At 31.2% G+C, this 21,550-nt stretch overlaps 2 protein-coding genes across 5 annotated transcripts in view; one reads left to right on the top strand and one right to left on the bottom strand.

The window, feature by feature from the left end:
• Positions 1-16,463, bottom strand: part of Hpr1 (THO complex 1-like protein Hpr1) — a 45,301-nt gene extending 28,838 nt beyond the window's left edge. The window contains exons 1-11 of one of the 4 annotated variants that reach the window (XR_016316407.1): positions 16,290-16,463; positions 15,527-16,204; positions 15,122-15,381; positions 14,685-14,857; positions 14,212-14,341; positions 14,045-14,130; positions 13,132-13,283; positions 12,790-12,882; positions 12,436-12,516; positions 11,350-11,966; positions 10,467-10,997 (exon numbers count right to left, since the gene is read on the bottom strand). Coding sequence is in view for 1 of the 4 variants with exons in the window: in XM_089701797.1 (XP_089557923.1) it covers positions 11,652-11,966; positions 12,436-12,516; positions 12,790-12,882; positions 13,132-13,283; positions 14,045-14,130; positions 14,212-14,341; positions 14,685-14,857; positions 15,122-15,381; positions 15,527-16,204; positions 16,290-16,334 (2,013 nt within the window). In the remaining 3 variants the exon portion in view is untranslated. The other 3 variants (XR_016316408.1, XR_016316406.1, XM_089701797.1) reach the window with 3 other exon arrangements.
• Positions 16,464-17,260: 797 nt separating this feature from the next.
• Positions 17,261-20,387, top strand: LOC149484211 (uncharacterized). The gene is made up of 3 exons (XM_089701721.1): positions 17,261-17,466; positions 18,000-18,198; positions 18,774-20,387. Exons 1-3 carry the CDS (start codon positions 17,450-17,452, stop codon positions 18,924-18,926), a joined length of 369 nt encoding a protein of 122 aa, XP_089557847.1. The 5' UTR covers positions 17,261-17,449; the 3' UTR covers positions 18,927-20,387.
• The last annotated feature ends 1,163 nt before the right edge of the window (positions 20,388-21,550 follow it).

The raw sequence follows: 21,550 nt of genomic DNA, 5'->3' as shown, positions 1-21,550 counted from the left end.
CATAAGTACCACTTTCATTATGACATCTATTTCGTAACTTGTGGATTGATGTTTTTCTTTGGACCACACCATCAGTTCTCAGATGAAAGACCAAGTTTGTCTTTTCTTTTTAATCTCTGTGTACCAATTCTGAATTCACTGGCCAATTGTAGGTATGCAATAAATCTATACAAATCCTGTATCACCTAACACCTTCCTGGTAGTCCTACTTTATCGGCTCTTATCTCGCTGGCGAAACTCCAAACTGATCCATCCAGGTGTCTGCGCACACCATTATTCCTTGCTTTTAAATCTGCTCGATTTATATTTTAGTATACGTCTGCCTGATCGACGATCGAAATAAAACAAGGTCGATCTCTAAATATCCATTGGTTTGCAGAAATCGTGATGATAGGTTTGTGGGATCGTGCGGCCCCTTAAATTGTTGTTGGGTGCAATATTTCTGCTACCTATCTCTTAAGTTACGAAAGTAAGGAACTTGAGTTTTGCATTTGCAATCTCAAGTTGAATTTTAAGTAGTCGTATAAAAGGTTCACCTTTATAGGAAATTAAGTCCGATGCACTATCTTTTTGTACAAACGTTATTCTGAAGTAGCTAGTAGCACAGACTAATAATAATATACTACGTATACAACTAGTAGTATATCTACAATCTTCATAGTACTAATCGTATAGGAGCTACCAACGTTGACAAGAGAGCATTTTAGTATAGTTGGTTCTTTGATATACTGTTCCTCTTGCTATTTCGGTTAGAGTCCGGGCTGTCTGGCTGGTCGCAGTGGTTGCGTTTATTAGTGCGCATCTTATCTGCACAGGAAAATATCCTTAATTTAAAGTCATTTTTTAACGCGTAATTTTTAATCTTTTGCCTTTAGATAGATCCATGAGACATAATTTTTTTATTGCAAGACGTTTTTTTCGTTGTTAAATAGGTGCCAGACGCAATTTTTTATTTCAAAATCATTAAAATGTCATCGAAATAAGTGAAATTCCATCAACATGAGTCCCCGTGAAGGATATACTATGTATAATATTCATTTTACTATTTACAATTTTTTAGCAACAATCTACTATGGTGCCTCCTTTTCACAACGAACCTCAAATAGGACGTTTATGTAAACTTGATAAAAACCAAATATCATCAAATTCATATTAATACCCAAAAGTGTAATAAATATGAAACCATCTGTTAAAAATATTAGTTTACTAATTATTCAATATAAGTATTAAAAAAGGATAATATAATATAAGTAATAAAGTTATTACTTACCTTTTAAGCGGAATCATATTTATGTAATTTCACTTATTTCGATGACTTTTTAATGATTTTGAAATAAAAAAATGCGTATGGCACCTATTTAACAACGAAAAAAACGTCTTGCAATAACAAATTTATGTCTGATGGATCTATCTAAAGGCAAAAGATTAAAAATTACGCGTTAATAAATGACTTTAAATTACCGATATTTTCCTGTGCGCACTAATAAACGCAACCACTGCGGCCAGCCAGACAGCGCGGACTCTAACCGAAATAGCAAGAGAAACAGTATATCAAAAACCCAACTATACTAAAATGACTTTTTTTAAAACGTTAATAGCTCCCGTACCATAAATTCGTAAGGAATGTGCTCTACGTGTGAATAAAATTTGACCTACCACATCAAAATTAACATTGAAACAATATAATAATACGTTAAAACCTAAATACATAATAATTTCCTCTCTTGCGTACAGTTTCAGACGGGACAGAATTTATGAAAAGCTGGCGCTGATTTATTTGTAACAGCAACAATAAAAAAGTTAAAAGCGACGATTTCACAAATAGATATTTTTTGCAATAGTTTTGTATTTTTAGTGTCTACTTCTCGTTAGGTACTAATAAAAATAGATTCTATCTACGTAGGTATGTAATTAGCGGGATGTCGACCTGAAATTTTATTACCAATCCATTTTTAACAGATTTTAGAACGATAGTATTATAGGTAAGTAAGTAAATCTAAATCTTATTGTCATCGAAACCAGAAAGCATTGGTACATTTTCTTGTAGAATATTAATCGAATCTGAAATAAAATAGACCTCCATATTGTCTTGATTATGTGCAGTTCTAAAGCACTCTAATCTCTATCTAGACTCTAGAAATTGGTAGTATTTTTAACCAAGTTTTTAATTCTTGTATGACCGTTACCCATCAAACTAATTATTTATTAAATGGATTGTTATCTCATACACCCTCCTAAACACATCTTACCTATATTGATTACGCGTATTCATTTTATAAATTTCATAAATATTTAAAGTACATATAAACTATCATAATAATAAGACTTGGATGAACATTGAACATATTTCATATCTGTAAAGATTTGTCAAGCTTCCATAAGACTCCCGTTACATCTGAATTAAATAGCTGTATTAATTCGAATACGTAACTACCATAAATAGACTCCAGTTACATGGACCAACATCTATTTAAATTTGGGTTGTTGAGGAAGTGATTATGAGGAAGAGGAGGAGGAAGAGGAATTTTCACACACATATTTAGAGGATGCGGATGAGGAAGAGGATATTTTTTTGAGGAAGAGGATGCGGATGAGGAAGCGGAAGAGGAAGCGGATGAGGATGAGGATGATAGGAAATTATAATCAAAATTAAAAAACAAAAACTTTTAAAATTAAAAATTAAAACAAAAGCCATTCTCCTGTCTCTACATATTGATGTTTAAGGTTAGGGGAGGTTAACTTTCGCCCGATCGCGAATTTACAAAGCCTGTAAGTACTATACTATTTGAGTCACGAGCCGGACTCAGATGAGCTTTTGTTTATGCATATTACTCGAAAAAACCCACAGAAAAAACCTAGTCTATATCAGTGCCAGAAGCGACATTAGGCGATTTCCACAAAAAAAAAACTAACTGGTAAGTAGATATTATTATGTAAGCTTAAACAAATTGTTTGTTTTTTAATTTAAAATGACTTTTGACAAACATTATTTGGTAAAATATGTTTCTTCTGAGTATGAGAGAAAATGTTATATTATTATGTTTAGAGATAAGTGTTAGGCGCAGATATAAATATGGCGGTAAGACTCTACTCTTGTTCGTTAGTAGAGTCCGACTCGTAACTCGAATACATAGTTTAAATAGTTTGGAAAATCCAAAAGTGCACGCCTCATAATTTTTTTTTAATAATTATTTATTAATTATTATTTTTGTTTATTTAATAACAATTAAACCACATCGAATCAGACCCTGAAAAATGAAAGGGTTCTATTCCTGAGCATACTCAAGCGTAAGAGAAAAAAAAAAAGACTCGATTAGTAAAGTATTTCGGTCGCTATCGTGTTAACAAGAAAATCCTCCGCACATACAGACACACGGACGTCCAAGACAGAACTTTTTTAAACTGTTTTTTAACTAGTTTAAATAACAAAAATGACATCAAAAATATCATGAATGTTAAAAATAGTGTTTTTTCTTAATATGTGTGTGTATGTATTATCTTACAAGTGCAATGTATGATACATAAAGACATTTTAAGTTTGAAAAATCAGATGTTTTGCGCGAAGTGACAGTAGTACCCACCTCAACGCTTCGCTTATGAGGCGTGCAATAGGCTTTGTAAATTCGCCGCCCGATCGGATCAGCATCCTCATAAATTTCCTCTAAATTTTGAGGAAGCGATAGCGGAAGAGGAATTTTTTATTTTCATTTTTGAGGATGCGGTAACGGTAGAGGAACCCAAAATATTGCGGAACTTCCGCATTATGAGGAAGCGGAAGAGGAATCCTCAACAACCCTAATTTAAATATTAGTCGTATTTATAGATTACGCGAATATTGTGCGTCACTTGTTTCCGTTGCATCTGTGCCAATGTATAGCCACCGATAATATAATATAGCTAAAGACAGGAAGATGTGGTAATTAGACGATTTGTTCCAAATTGTTTGTGACAGCTTTTGTTTTTTAGAGCTAGATAAAAACAAAAGCTAGACCTAAATATAAAATTCTAATAAAAGAACGCTAATATTTTAAACTTGTTTGTCATAGCGGTTGTCATGACAATTTCGGAATATTAATAGAGAAATGTGTATTTTTTTATATTGAGCTTCTTATTGACGCTGATGAACTAGCTTACCTTTTTTAAACGCGTATCATACCTACACCACTTTAAACCTAATCATATGAAAATTTGATAAATTTATAAGGAATATTATAAATTCTTGCTTTCATGTGATCAGGGGTGGCCGAGTGGTCCAGGCAGTCTTAATAACACGCAGAATGGAAACTTGAAAAGATTATTTTATTGCATTCAGCACCACAGTTAAACGTTTATCCAGGCCGGGATCCTCTCTCTTAATCAAAGTTTCTATTGTCTTCCGTGTTACTTATAGAAAACAATTGAATAGTATTGTCAACGAATCATTTGGTACTTCACTGGAAAACAACGTCTGGCGTTTGTCTGGAGTACATACATTCAATATTATATTATATAAAGATTTTTATTAAAAAACATGCGTAAAGAACGCAGCTTCGGTCGATTGTCTCATTAGTGGTGACATCAATTTCCAAAAAATGCCTATGCGCAAAATGTTAGGTGGACATTTATTACCAATTTGTTTTGCAGAAATGGGCTATGTTGAGGCCTGTGGTTAAGGCATTTACATGTTTTGTAGAATCACGTAGCTATTCTAGCTTCCTTTTCTTGTTGAAGTTATCATGATTGCTTTGGGAAAACAGTTGCTAACATTCAATTTTTTTGGGATACCAAACCGACCATAGACATACCTAAGTACTAAAATTTAAAAGCCCCATTTTCAAATAAGACCAAACAAGAAATATCTATAATCAAGTGGATTTCACAAAAACATGATCGATATCTGTTTCAGCCGCTTGTATTTATAGTATACCATTGAATATAGAATTGGTTACACAAGCGCGGAAAACAGCAATTTAATGTGCGTGTAAACTGTAAATCATTAGGAAGGAAGAGATCTCTATTTAGGGCGACGACCAAACTAAACAAGGTTTAATTCTGTACGAGACTAGCCGATCCCCGTTTCCACCGTATTCTCGGAAAAAAACAACGCTCGTGCGGCATCTTGCTTTGATTTGAGGCAATACGTCAACAGTCATTCGCTTGTCGTTTGAAAAGTTACGATAATTGGATACGTCAAGGGATGATACATTCAAATGTCTTCTAGCTAGGCTACTCGCGGTATTTTTAGATTTAATTTTAGCATTTTGTTTGTTGTATGTAGTAAACAGTTTCTTGTTACTTCTTTTAGGACTTTTAGGTGCACATTGGGATGACAGAATGTCGTCGAGATAATATATCTAATTTGAACTTTTCTCTTTAAAGTTTTTTTAAATTCTCAAACTTGCTTTCGCCGCGATTAATTGTGTTTTATTTTTGCGGACAATCCTAAAATATATCTAATCCTAATTGCGTTTTTTTATATCTGTTTTTGTAAACCTCAATATTTTCTAAGAACATAATACTTATCTACTTGGTTGTGACTCTTGCCTAATCCCGTGGTTTAAATCAATTACTTTTAAATTAATAGGTATTGAATCAAGAACACCCATTGGTTTACAGTATCCAAGCTTTAAAAAACGGCTGTTTAATAAACAGGAAATGACACTATCATCACCTTTTTATTGGTAAACATGAATTTGAACTTTCGAAACTGTGGATATTTTTATTATTTCACCGTCTGTGACAGCCATAGACAAAATTAAAAACATACGTTATGCGGTTATGTGTTGCTAACATATCTACGACATTTTATTTGATTCAGCAGTTATAGGGAAGCAGATTATAGACGTTTTTGTTTGATTCATAACTGTAATTTTAATATTGATACTGCTTTAGAAATAATTTGTAAACACATATTTCAATTTGATTTGGTTATAGTGTTCTACTTCCTAGCAGTTAAGATGTTGTACCTAGTTACCTTCTTAGATTTAATATCATTTGAAAATTACCAGAGTTATACTTAGGTACTTTTAAGAATAATAGTTAACTAAATGATTCATTTTATTTCATTGTATAGGTAAAATGTACAGAAACAATTTTTCACTATTTCGTATTTTTACTAGCTGAACAGAAACGTTACCGATAAAATTCGTCGATGATAGCTAATTTTAATTGCAGAAGATTGCAGTTTGATATATTATGTGTGAGATTACAATTGGCCCGATTGAAACAATTAAAACATATAACTGAAAAGGTACCTATGTTTTTTTATTGCCAATAGAGAAGCGCTTGAGCACTGATAAGATGGTACGCGCATCCCAAGAAGCCTCCCTCCCCTTCCTTCACGTGTGTAGAAATTTACAACGGTGCAATTCCAGACTGGAATTGATACTGTATAGACATCATATTAGTCCTAGACATCAAGAAAGTCATTTGTGAATCACTCGTTAGTCGTTACTGCCAATTGCCATATAGGCTAAACACATCGACATTTTTTTTCTATCAATTTAATTATAAATACCTACATAACTAATTTATACTGGGTTTCCCACTTTCACCCTAAATAAGACGTTTATTGCGAAGACCAAAAATAATTACTATAAACATAACAACGTAATTAACGCACGTGTGTCAATATCCAATAATGATAGTCGATAAGTAGGTATAAGTAGGTGCTCATAGTTTTAATGTTCAAATCTTTGGTAGGTGTTGGCAGGTAATTTTCACACCTGATTAAATAATACGCTATTAGCTTACCAATAAAAATTACTTGCCTTACGTAAACCAAGAAACAATATCATTTTTAATATTTTGAAACAGCTATTTCACAATAAAAACTTTTATTGGTATTATCATATAGTTTATCATTAAGTTTTAACCATGTTTTAACTATGAAGTTTCACTAATTAATCTAGACTAGTACTTAGGTAATTAATAATTATAAATGATAACATCCTACAAATTTTCTCGCTTACACCTATTGTATAACGTAACATGATTCACGAATTACAAAGTAACTATTGCACATCTAATCCATGATAATATTATAGTTAACCCACATAGAAATATGCTAATTTATACACAAAAGTAAATCCGAAGCGCAGCAATGTTTACAACCACGCCCGGTGCTCCACTTTACAGAAATATACATCTTGAAAATGGTTTGAAAAATGGCCAGATGAAATTTTGTATGCAAGCCGCCCTGTTCGTAGTTGTTTGTGTGAAAAAAGAATATGTAGGAGTAAACCATCATAGCCTTAATCATAGCGGATTCTCGTGAAGCTTTCGTGAAGGCATTACGCCCATCCTAGTTACTAAAGTAAAAATGTTTACAATTTTGACAAATCATTTAATTACCAATATCTGCCTGAAAATAATGAATCTAAATAAATGTGTTAAAAATATTGATAGTATAATATATGGTATAATAGGAAAGGTGCCTACAAAAATAGCTAATAAACTAACGTCATTCATATCTCATTCAGAGTTTTGATAGTTTATTTTATATAATTACTAGCGGTCCGCCCCGGCTTCGCCCGTGGTACATATTTACGTTTTCTCTACGTAAAAACCATCCTCGTACTTCAAGGAATATAATAAAAAAAGAATTATCGAAATCGGTTCAGCCGTTCTCGAGTTATGCGCTTACCAACACATTTTGCGATTCATTTTTATATATAAGAAAGAAGATAGAGATGAATATCAAAGGAATTTAGGCAAGGAGCGTAATGTTCTTGCGTTCCTTTATAATGGATACAGTCTGGATGATTGCGCAGATACCTTTAATAAAATTAATTACGCCTAAATGACGGACACAAATGTTCTACTCGGCTGTTTATCTTTCACGGGAGACAGCGAAGTGTGTTTTAAATTTATTTGAATTTCAACGTCGTAATAAAATTCTAAACAATGTTATTTTTCGTGCCGTTGAGTTTTCTTTCGCCTTTCATTCTGTGTTTCATTCAACTTGTTTTTTAACTCTTACGATTTTGTTAACAAGACATGAAATAGCACGAATCATTTAGTTTTGCCTTGAATACAATAAACGATCATTAAAAACGTGCTGAAAAAATTGTTTTATAGTTAGTACCTAGTGCAAAACAGCTTTATGTGTAGAAACACCCATATAATTCTACGAAAAATAGTGTATCTACATGAATCCACTATACCTAAGGTATACGGTAGTAAGAAATAACAATTTTTTTGTGTAACTAACTACTTACCTACTAACATATTATGCCTAAGTTATTATTCATAAAATTGATACTGTATGCAAAAAGATAATATGTTTAAAAAAATATTTGCAATTTAATGCGACAGCGCATTTGCCATTATAATCAACAAAAAAATAAATTAACTTTTAAAATAAGAATGAAAATAAAAGCTATTTTAAAACAAAACAATTGTATTATTGCTTAATCACATTTTATAGTAGGTACACGACATGGCCATTGATTATTATGACACTGTTCGTTTTACACGACCATTAACTATTTACTAGTGCACTCTATCAGCATTTAAAACTAAGTCGTGATTTTACTATAAAATACGACGGTTTTATTTTATAGGTTAGCTTCATGCTCCATGCACTTCTCATTGTATATAGCACAGAACAGAGGACTGTTTTTTTCTGATCTGTGGTATAAACTTTTTTCTTTCTACTATCAAGCCTATTCATTATTTTTCAAATAGAATATCTAGTAGGTACATACTACGTGATCACACTTTCTTGATAAAAGATTTAAATGATAATAAATAAAAACAAGTTGTATCGTTTATTCTATGCTTAAAACTTTATTAAACTTAAAATTGTCCTTATGGGGCACATTTTTTTCATTCATTTATTCATAACAGAGAATTAAATTCATTCGGCATGAAAGGAATAATAATTAAATTAAATTAAATTTAAAAGGTAAGTTAAGTGCGTTAAATACAGATCTATATCCGTTTCCCGCTTCATGTAAAGCAGTTTTCATGAATCATGCCAAATTTTCGGTTGCTGATTTATTGAATGCGCGCGTAAATTGCCAGTCTTAAAAATATTAGCTATTTTTTTTCAATTATTTAATTCTTTTCAGGTATTTAATTAATTAAAAATAATAATATTTCTTAAATTATTAAGTACAATAATTTTCTTTAAAATAGTTTCCAGTAGGTATACAAGAACTTATGAATATTTGTAACGATTATTTAGCCAGTGAGATTATATTATAGTCATAAAAAATTTATGTAGGCATTCGCGTACCCATTAAACATGCTACATAATATTCTAGTTTTCAGTAGCAGTAGGTACGAAATGTTGTTACTAGGTGTGTCAACTGAAAAACTTGTCCGTTACACTTTCCTTTATTTAAACAAGTTTATGTGAGAATAATGTAGAGACAGTAATTTTTCTTTAAAAATATTCAATTAATAACTAGTTAATTACATTTTACTTCTCATATCTTTATTTTCATCACCACCTCCTCCTTTAGCAATTGTTTACAATTGAAATAGCTACAACATTATTGAATTATACGTGCATATTTTTAGAATTTACAGGAAATCACACACACACAAACACATTTCTACTTACAGTAAAATTTGTACAATCCACAAATTCGGATAAAGCGACTCCTGCGCACGCACGTCACGCCCGTTGCCGTATATTTTTAATATAAAAATATCTAGTCGGGTATCGAATCATAAAAATATAAATATTTTAAGATCGACCGCTCGAGCACTACCTAAGCCTCGTCTACCCATTGACGTATACGTTACGAACTAAATTCGGTGCAGCGACTATTCCGCGATTCTGTAAACATCGCGGCGGTGCTGAAATGTGGCCAGATTACATTGATCTGCAACGCACCCTGCATAGCGGCGATATCCCCCACAGTTTTACAGAAGAGTTAGTGTAAGCGGCTCAAGATATAGTGGTTGTTATATTCATTTGCCAAGCTAACGCTTCGACGATTATGAGCCTTATTACAAGGTGCTTTGAGCTATAATTGTGTGATTCGACGGTAGCGTGTATGTTTGTATGTAATAAGTTCTGTTTTGGGCACACCGTGAGTCAGCCGCTATGAGGAAAGACGTGCAAGTTATAATTTCGGATCGGCCGACATTGTTTAATGGTTTTATAAATCTGAACCAAATGAGTTTCCGACGGAAATTCATGTTGAAAATTTATCTTAGAGCTAGAGTTTGCTCAAGCACTTTCCACATTTTGTGAGGATTATGGTTAGAAGTTTGATGCAGTTTTATTCTTATGAATGGGATTTTATCAAATGTTTGCTTTAGCGTCCGTCGTCTCCAATGATTTAAATATACTTTTATTGTAGAATTTTTACAGCTTTAGAGCTCGAATCTTATTGCCTTAAATACTTTTTCTTCAAGTGTCAGAAAATTTAAATTTAAAAATTAAAAACTTCTGTGATTCTTCCAAACTCTATGACTATTATAACATTTAAGGATATGATGAAAGATGTGTTAAAAATAAAACTCTTGAAACTTGTTGAATTATTTATTCAAAATCTTATTTACGACCTATATTATTCGTAGTAATCCAAATAAAGCTCATCTTAAATATTACGAATGTGTAACAATATTGTAATTTTACATTTTTTATAATTCGGTTGTAAATGAATGTTTTCATAATCGTTCCGTCTTCACTTCGCTTTCGATACAAAAAGTCGATAAATCGTAAATGTAAGTAATTACTGTAATATAATATATATAGGTATATGCTATGTTACATGGCAGTGAGAATAACGACTCTACAATTAGATATACATATTCAATCTTCATAATATAAGAATTTATTGGAAAAGGCTGACTATACTTGCCCATATGCAAAACCAGTTATTGAATAGATTTTTAATTTATCTGCCGTTTAGTAGTTTTACATGAATAAGGGCTGATTTTTCAATCCTTGGTTAAAACTTATTCGTAGAATAATGTATAAAACTACCATTTTAAAAACGTATTCTAATTGCCTGTATTTGACAGTTTACGTGACATTTTAATATTATCGTGCAATACTTTATTGGACGGATAAGTTTTATTGAAGCATTGAAAAATCGGCCCTTACATGAATAAATCTTTTTATAATGCTTTTAAGTTTTTAAACCTAAACTAATCACGATGGATAATGTTATGTTCGACGATTTTACTTATTAGGAAATTTTCCCTAAACACTTATGTTATCAGTTATGTCAATACTCAAGCTCATAATATAAACACAGCAGAAATGATTTAAACTAACAATGAAACTTTATAAGTAAACTTTTTACAACCACAATCCCAATTTACACAGGTTATACTTCAAATTCATGATTACAGTCTGTTTCCAAAACAACACGACATCAGAACAATTTATTAAGTCCGTTTAACCCAAGAAGCTTATATCTAATACACTGGAGATTTCAGTATGAACATTAACTTGTAACAAGAAAATATGACGTTGAATGACGCCTGTATGTTTTTTTATCCCTTTCACACCTAGGTAGTTAGTTAGTTCATACTGAAATCTCCAGTGTATTAGATATAAGCTTCTTGGTTTAACCACAAAATCCATTCACAATTTCCTTTTTTTCAAACTCAAACTTTATTTCAAAAGTTCAATATACAGCTCTATTGCTATACAAATAGGGCCCAAATCACTTCGACTGGTATTTGCCCCGTATCTTCCAACGTCATTTTGTGTTTTTCAGCGCTTCACACGCCTCAACCAGTTCTAGGCCTTCCATAATATAGAGTAAGTTCTCTACAGAAGCGTCTTCATCATCATCGAACCACAATTTGAGCATATTTTTGGCTCTCGCTTCATCTGTCGCGTTCTCTGTTTCGAAGTACTCTATCTCGTCGGGTTTGTAGTCAAGTTTTACGGCTAATTTCTTCCAATCTGTTAGTTTTTTGGACACAGCGTCTAATTGCGTTTCGGTTATCATTGTGAGACGGGCACGTGTAATTTTGTCGTCGTCGTCGTTTATGTGAGTTGAATCTGGTACCTGGAAAGAAATAAATAACATTAATTTATTATTTATAATCAAACTAGCTTTCCGCCCGCGGCTTCGCCCGTTTAGTCTAAAACCTAATAAATTATATACAAAAACCTTCCTCTTGAATCACTCTATCTATTAAAACAACCGCATCGAAATCAGTTGCGTAGTTTTAAAGATTTAAGCATATATAGGGACATAGGGAGAGAGAAAGCGACTTTGTTTTAAGTTTTAATGGCTATGGTCGAAATATATCACAAAATTAAGTGGAAGATATGTTTTAACTCCTATGTGACAAGCTAAAAATGCTGATCTTTGCTACATAATTTTCAAATAGTAATTGGACTAAGAATTGATATGATGTTACAAATTTTTAGATACAAATACAACAACATAATTAAATTGAACAGAAAAAAATCTTAGGAAAATTTAATTAAATTTTTATTAGCATAGAAAATAATAAGACAGAAATATTTACCTGCTCAATATCATTTGCATCGCCTTCCTTTATGAGGTCTGCTTCAATCTGCTCTTCAGTTATATCTTCATCATTTGCCTCCTGTACAAGATAAAATACATATTGGTTTTAATTATAATGTTTTTTGGAACTTGCTTTGTATATTTACATTCAAGATTTTAAAATTTTTAGTCACTAGTATTTAAGCCATTTTTTATTTCTGGTAAAATAAATCGATCAAGGAATCGCGCATCATCCCAGCGGAACGGATTGGCGCAGGACGCGGGTTCGAATCCCGTCTAGTGATCAAATTTTTACTATTCTTTAAAAAATTATAATGCTAAGTTATTTAATTTTTATTAGAATATATTTTACCTGTTTAATGTTTTTATCATTGTTCACATTAGCGTCCCCATTAGAGTTGCTCGCAGCTGCATTCGCGGCAACTTCACGCGAGATACGTTTTACCTGCGAGTATAATCCTTATTACATAAACTATAGAACTCAAAATTCTTCATCAATGTACAATTACAATTAATTTTCTAAAAACAGTTTTGAAAGATTAAATATATTCTTCCTTATAAATCCAGGACGACCAGAAGGTCGCCTAGTACCCACAACACAAGCCTTAATTGAGCTTACTGTGGGACTAGGTTGATTTGTGTAATAATGTCCTATAATATTTATTTATTTATTATTATTTCAGAAAACGCTTACCATATCATCAAGATAATCAGGCAGTCTTCCAATGGGATTATTCGTATGCACAAAGAAGTGTGGGGAACGACGGGCCAACAGCCGCAACGCTCGCCAGCCCCACCCCGCACGACCCGCCTCACCGCTCTCACCACCAGATAGCATGTACGATTCTACAATATATTTACATGTAAGTATAGGAATAAATATCCAAAAAGTTTCCAAAAATTCTATGACATACTTGATATATATTTTTCACTAGATTTCTGCCCGCGGCTTTACCCGCGTTTTCAAAGGAAAACCCGCATAGTTCCCGTTCCCGTGGGATTTCCGGGATAAAACCTATCCTATGTGTTAATCCAAGTTACCCTCTATATGTGTGCTAAATTTCATTGTAATCGGTTCAGTAGTTTTTACGTGAAAGAGTAACAAACATCCATACATCCATACAAACTTTCGCCTTTATAATAGTATTTTCATTAAATGACATCCTACTACTATTATAAAGGCGAAAGTTTGTAAGTATGGATGTATGGATGTTTGTTACTTCTTTCACGTAAAAACTACTTAATAAAAATATATAAAACTTAATAAAAAATAAACTTATTTATTCAAATACCTTCAAAAAATAAAATCAAATACATACCCCCAAAAATTAAAAGTATATTTTTATTATTTTTTTGATTTAACTCATTGAGCCCCAAGCGGGCCGATCGGTCCCAGACACAATAGATTTTCTATTGTGTCTGTGATTCTGGGGCCTGAGTTATTAAGGGCTGATTTTTCAATCCTTGGTTAAAATTTGACAGTTTACATGACATTTTAATATTATCGTGCAATACTTTATTGGACGGATAAGTTTTATCCAAGCATTGAAAAATCGACCCTTAGTTTTAGATTTTAAGGGGTATAAAATATAAATTTTGTATCTTACCCAAAGATGGCATGAAATCTCTCTCCTTAGTTCTACAAGCTGCAAGGTTATCGGGACAAAGATTCCATAATTTTGTTAGCTCAGTACTGCAAAAAAGAGAAATATATTACTTATAAATTATAATATTATAAACAATTTATATTTTATACATTGTTTTAACCACATACTTTCCCATAAAATGTTTCTTTTGACTTTCATATTCTTTAATAATATCACCAACTGGTCTCCTGCGTTTTTTAACTCTTCTTACTTCCTCTGTGGATTCCGATTGGACAGGTGGTTTTGGTTTTTGGAATTCTAAAAAAAAGAATTTTTTTTTATGATAAGTTGTGTGTGAAGTTATACTAGAAAAATCAATTAAAAAGAATAGGTTATCCCATATTTATTCTACAATAAAAATGAATTGGATAGGTTGCTAATGAAGTCTGTGTACCAAAAATGCTTTCAATTTAATAAAAAAATTGTGAAATCGTAATTTCAAAAATAATAAAGTAATTGTTGAAATGTGATGTATTATATTATGTAGTACATATATTATATAAAACCAGAAACAGCTTTGTAAGACATGTATGTTATATGTACATTTGTAAGCATGTCTAAAAATAATCCAAATCAAACTAGTAGTTATAAAAATAAATACCTGGACACCCATCATTTTTCCAACTATTCCAATGTTCCTCCCTTTTCAGTATACTTTTAACACACTCCACAAAACATTTACCATCAGGCGGAGTCTCACTGAGCAATTTGTAAATTAAATTTGTTGTTTCTTGCACCCATTCTGATTGATCAGTTTTCAGTTCTTGAGATTCTCTATTGATATAATAAAATAGTTCACCAATTGTTATATTACTTTAAATGATTGCTATTTTTTATGCAGAATTAAGATGAAAAAACTTTAAAAATTATTTAAGTAAGCTATTGAAAAGCTAAAACTATTTCTTTTAACAAATATAAAAGGCATGCATGCTCATTGTTGCAAGGCAAATACTAAACAGAAATGTAAGTAAAATGTACAATTAAGTCATTAACAGTTCTCTTTTATGAATATCATTAAACAAACTATACAGTACTTACAATTTAAACTTAACACTAGACGTCAAATACTGGAATAAAATCAGGAACTGTATGAGAACACATCTTCTAAAATTGGAATCCGACAATTGTAATTCCAATAGCTTTTGATTTGTCAAGAACTTGGCGAAATAATGTTGTTCCTTACTCTCTTTCATTTCAACATCTGTATTGATTGTTTTTAATCTGTTTAACTTTGATTTTTGCAGCTCTATTGCTTCTAGTTTGTAAGATGAAAACGCTGATAAAACACTGCCGGAATGCTGAAATAATTCATTGAAATTAGACAAATTATAACCAAGGATGGAATATAGAGTAAGTCATTATTATGTTATGTGTATAACAAGCCAAAATTTTTCATAATAAATGTAGTTATAGAATAATAAATAAAATGTAATTGTTACTCACTGCAACAAAGGTTTTCCATTGTATTTTGTTATAACAAGTGTTTGGGTTTCTGAAGAACTCTTGCAAGCTCCAAAATCTACAGTATAAATTATAATCTATAGTCAGTTTGTTCTTGTCATCTTCAATCACCATCTCTTCATCCAAAACATCCTTTAAAGTGCTTGAATTATCACCACCAAACTCTGTTATATTCTCCAGATTAAACTCTGATACAATATTCAGCCCAGAACGTTCCGAGAATGGGAAGAATTTAGCCAAAAACAATAATATTCTCCCACAAAACACAGTGTTTTGGGAACGAGACAATCTTCTTAACAAATCATTGCACATTCGTAACAAATTATTTTTACACGCGCCAAAGAACAGCTCTTCTCGCCAGATATTTACTCCGTTTTCGACGTAGGTAAACATTTGTTCGCATTTATTCAATGTAAGAGCATCAAATATATCACCTAAAAGGACTACAGGCATTGTTGGCGTAATCATCTGTCGCCTACATGATTCTATACAGAAATTGACGTAATTTTCAAGCGTTATTGAATCCTCGACTAACAATTCTAACAGTTTGTCCCGAAATGCTTGATCCATTGCTGCTTTTCTATCAGTTTCATTTGCTTTCTTTGAAAAAGAATCGAGCAGGTCAATATTGTTCGTTGAGAACGCTTTAGACAACACATCCTGAAAACAATTACAAGATAAGTAAAAAATACAAAATAACACGGTAAAATAAAAATATAAATAATTGAGCGAGGTTATGTTGTACCTTGTATTTGACCCGTAACTCGTCAAAACCGATTTTGGTAGACATTTTGTTTCTGTTATTTTTAATGTTTTTACATTAGTAATAACTGTTGAGTTAAGAAATATATTATAATGTTTATATAAAAAAAACTGAATTATGTAGCTGGGAGAAGCCGTATCACAATTTTTTTTTAAATCAAAACGTAGACAGAGAAACCAATGGATTCTCTGTCTACGAATCAAAATGTCATTTGAAAATTGACATTGACAGCTAATGAGGCTAATACTCAGAACAAAGAATCCTATATCCTATGATCGTTATTCAGAGGGCTAATATCTCAGGGAGTATTCAGAGAGAAAGCTTGAAACTTATAAGCGCTTATCGGCGCTTGTCATGTTCATATATTTTCCTGCGCGGGTTGACAGCACTGACAGGAAAATATATGAACATGACAAGCGCCGATAAGCGCTTATAAGTTTCAAGCTTTCTTTCTGAATACGCCCTCAGAGGCTAATATCAACATTCAATTCAACAGATGATATAAGCATATGACAACAGATGATATAGCATGTAATTATTAATGTGATTTGCAAACTCTATAAAATTATTATAAAGATAAGTTATTAAAAATTCAGGTATTATTCGCTCACAAAGGGTTATTTTCGTGTCATGAATTCATGAATAAAAGAAGAATATATAGTTATTATAATTTTTCTTAAACTGGAGCATGATGCTAAAAAAGCTTTTTAATTTTAAAAGCTTTTTTATCAACATAATAAGTTCTAGCAACATTAATTTAAAAAAAAAAAAAAAGGACTTCGGTTAGTTTGATTTCTTTAACTGTTATTGGTCAAAATCTTCAAATTTCATTGGCTAAAAAGCGATACTTGACAAAATCTACAAATCAATTTTCAACACTGAATTGAAACAACCAATCCAATGCCGTAATAATCAGCAGCTGTTATTGAATTGTCACTTTGACAGTGCTACGTATGAAATTGATGTTTTGTGTTGTCCGATTATGTGGCGTCCTGTGTATTTATTTTAATATTTTTTGTTTAATAACGAATTGCTTTCGTAATTTTAATTAGAATAAGTTTCCTCTTATGAATAGGTGTACGTAGTTGTAGAATAAAAATTAGTTTTTGTTACGGAATACTTCGAATTATCATAATTCAATAATGGATCGAAATATGAGGTATGTATGGTCGAACATGCTTTGTTGTCCTATTGTTTTGTATTTTCTTCTAACAAACATAATGTGAAAGGATATTTTATAACGATTACCTGTTTTGTTTGAGTAAGTTCTATGTAATTAAATTATCGATCTTGTTATGTCCACGACCTAATCACTTTACCGTGTAGAAATTTCATACAAACAATAACTTCCGCATTATCACCGTATCACTATTATTTTTGCGCTAGCTGAAATATAGTTATTGTCGTGATTTTCGTTATCTTTACTATGTACTTGTTTATGTTATTATCACACTGCTTATCAGAAAATAGAATATCCAAATTGTGTATGTAGTGATTTATTTATAAACACAAACATTTAATTTATTTTATTTTTAGAAGTTTCATTTCGTAAAATATCTACTACTACTAAAAATTACCATAAATAGTTAATTTTTACAAATATTTGATCTATCAAATATCGCTATATATTATAGTATCTTCAAAGCATGCCTGCCTGTAATGTAATGTAATTTATCATAAAAATAATTACAGGTCAAATTACGTGAATAGTGGACCAAGATCCCTTCCACACATTGGTAACAAACGTCACAATGGTAATGGTCACAATGGAGCCCGACTCAGCCCACCTGCGCAGACAACAGTCAACATTCACACAAATAATAACAACATCAACAATAATTGTTCTCAACACGATAATCTCATTAATTATATTTATGACTCTTGGAATAAGGTAATATGTAACAACTAACACATAAAGAAGTAAAGGAATTGTACTTTTGATAAATTTAAATCATATAGTAAAATCCTTTGTTGTGATAACCTACTTGATAAAGAACAAATTTATAGATATACTTTTGTGCCAAAAATTATCTACTTTCTCTTCATAATTTTTATGTAAAACAGTGTGTTGAATGTCACATCTTAAGCTTAAATAATACACAGGCTCATTTCCCACATCTTTTTTATAGCTCTGTACTAAATATATCTTGGCATTTTAGGGCTACAAATTTATATAATCATGCTTCAAATGAATATCTATAGTAAAATATAAGACACTGAAGGGTTCAAAATTCAATAAAAACATTTACTGAAAACTTTGTTTTGACATGCAGATGCATTATGCATACATCTGTTTCACTGATCGATATTATTTAGGGACAAGTAGGTGATCAGCCTTCTGTCCTACCAGACTGAGACATTTTTTTTATTTTCACCTCCACCGGGAATCGAACCCACTTACTTACACATACTTAATCTCCCAACACATACAATGTACATTAAAAATAAATTTATATACTATTTCAGGTAACGCGCGAACTAGAAAGAGGTAGTGATGACGCGAAATACTATATAGAGATGCCGCCGAGACAACTGGCTAACTTCAGGCCGTTCAATCTAGAGGAGTGGTGGGGGAAACGTTTCATCCAGTCGATAAACCGTAACAAGCATCGCTCTTAGTTCTTGTGTGCAATTGTATTAATAACTCATTGTAACAATATTTTTTTTAACGATTGATTATGTAAAATGTATTTGGCTTTTTTGATTGTGGTTTTAAAAGAGTGATAAAAGATTGAAACAGGATTGAAAATGTGTGGAAAAACAAATCGGGCAACATTAATTTAAAATGAATTTAGTAAATTTTGGTAAATGATGTATGTTTATCAAACAAGTGTGTAAAATTGAATTTTAAAATTGAAGCATTTACTTCTATGATATTGAGTTAACTGTTTTTTACAGCATTGATATAAATTGGTGTTTTATTGAATTTTGATTCAGAAAAAGTACAGAGAGAGCAAATATAAAAAGAAACCTAAATAAAATGTGTTTGAAGTTTAGTTAACAGCATATTGATTGTGAAGTTTTTGCTCTATCAAAAGATGCTTTATTTTATTGTTGTTTTCAAACATTTTTTGTCAATCAAAAAAAATTTTGACAATTTTTTTCGTTTTAATTGTCAAATCGATATCAATTTCTTCAAATAAAAAAATAATAATAAACGTATTCGTAGAAACGAGCAATAATTATTATGATAAGCAATAATTTTAATTCGTAATTTGTACCCAATAGATATAAGGGAATATTTATTATGTATTTTGCATCATTTATATTGATGATGCCCTGTTATATCTAAAATATATTGATACAATGAGATGTTAATTATTATTCAGTATCGTATTTGAAATTTCTCATATTAGACATAAATTTATTATTGCAGTTTTGTACTTACATCAAATTTTCTTATTCACAATGAACTTTTCCGATTATAATCAATGAAATAATACTAAAAATATAAAATAGTCTATGTAATTGTCATTTATATAATATGCAAAAAAAACAGTCAAAAGTATTTTTTCAAATCTGTTTATTTTAGGAGATTATTAAATAAGTTTTATAATTAATTTAGTGTGAATTTTTATTTTACAAGTGATAAGATGTGTTGTTTTCGTTTAGAATCAGCTAGATATTTCGTATTTTAAATCATGACTGTATAAAATGTTAATTGAATAATATTTAAAAATACTTGTAACATCACAGATATACTATAGGTACTATGTCTGAACATGGCTGTAGATTTAAATTTGTTCTATTTTTTTTCATATTATGAATGTTTTACGTATTGATTTAATTTCTGTCTTACAACTAATTCTTCTACTTAAAGCTTTGTTTTCATCATTTATGAGAGAATAGAGATTTCTTTAAAAAATTAGTCTTCATTTTACACCGAAAATAGAGCACATTTACATCTATGACTATTTTGAAACAGATGAATAATAATTATGATTAATGATATACGTTTTACAGATAATATTTGACATTCCATAAAAAGTATCCTATAATAGGTACTTAGCATTTGAATTGTAAATACGTTGTAGCGATAAAGCGCTGATAGATCACGATTTTAATAAAACATTTTTTCTATTTCTGTCTCTTATTGATCTTTCTGCCCTTTTGTTGATAAAAGACTACTGTTTCCTCAATGAAAATAAATGCAAGGCTGTCTTAAAATCTTAATGAATTCACACATTATCCAGCTTCTGCCCAAAAAAAAAGTTTCCATTCATGAGTTGGTAAAAACTAAATAAAATTATTTATATTCATAAGATGTCGATCCGCCCATCTCTCACTTTTTAATAGTATATACATTTTTGAATCAGAATAAGATCTACAACGATTAATTATGTATCATAGGTATAGGTACGTTAATAAGGAGGCATGCTCATAGGCATCTCATAGGTATATTATACAGTTCTTGCCATCAAAACATTAGCTTGGTGGGATTAATATTAATGTAAACACAAAGAGCGTACAAAATCTAGTTCTACTAAATTACATATCCCTCTAGATGTAAACTGAGCCTATTTGCTTAAAGTTTAAACATCTACGGTCGTATATCAAACAATAAGTAGGTAGGCGCCATTTGAGAGCGTATTTACGTGGTTGCCTTAGGGTAAGTGTTGCTACAAGCGGAGCGACATGAGAACAAGCGATCTTTTACATAATATTTTACTGTTTAAACGTTCCAAAACATATTCGAAATTAATCACACATATGCATTAAGTACTCTTAGAATTTTGGAAAAATAATAGTAACAAGATGAATGGTAATTCCAAGTAGGTACCCTAATTAACTCACATTATTGTAGCTTACTAATACAAGATGTTAACCAGATTGAGATAGCATCGGTGAACAGCGTGGATGGGTAATATTATTAATTTAAATAGTGTCCATTTTATAAAGATTTTATAGGACAATCTTGTTGTTAAAATTCAGTTAAAAAATCTTTATTATTATATAATTTAATCTTTTATTATCTAACAAATGCAAATCCAGACTGCAGATGTTGTAGAGACATCACTACGTCTCTATAACCGCTATCTCCGAAACCGTGACCTAAGGCTTACTAACTAATGAGTTCATGAAGTTCATTCCAGCCAACTTAAACAAGGAGCTTACGTGACAACGTGGTTTTTTGTGGTTGCGACTTGCGATCCATTCGCGATGTGTGACTACAAAATAATTTGCAGAATGTCGCAGTAAAGGATTTTGTTTTGAGGACCTAGCTGCGATGTCACGTCTTTCAA

Source organism: Colias philodice, chromosome 12 (genome assembly GCF_061535455.1).
Source record: "Colias philodice isolate Cphi_HAF_F1 chromosome 12, ilColPhil1 Martin Lab GWU primary, whole genome shotgun sequence".
NCBI lineage: Eukaryota > Metazoa > Arthropoda > Insecta > Lepidoptera > Pieridae > Colias > Colias philodice.
Note: the sequence above shows the minus strand (reverse complement) of the source record. Positions and strands in the feature narration are given on the sequence as shown.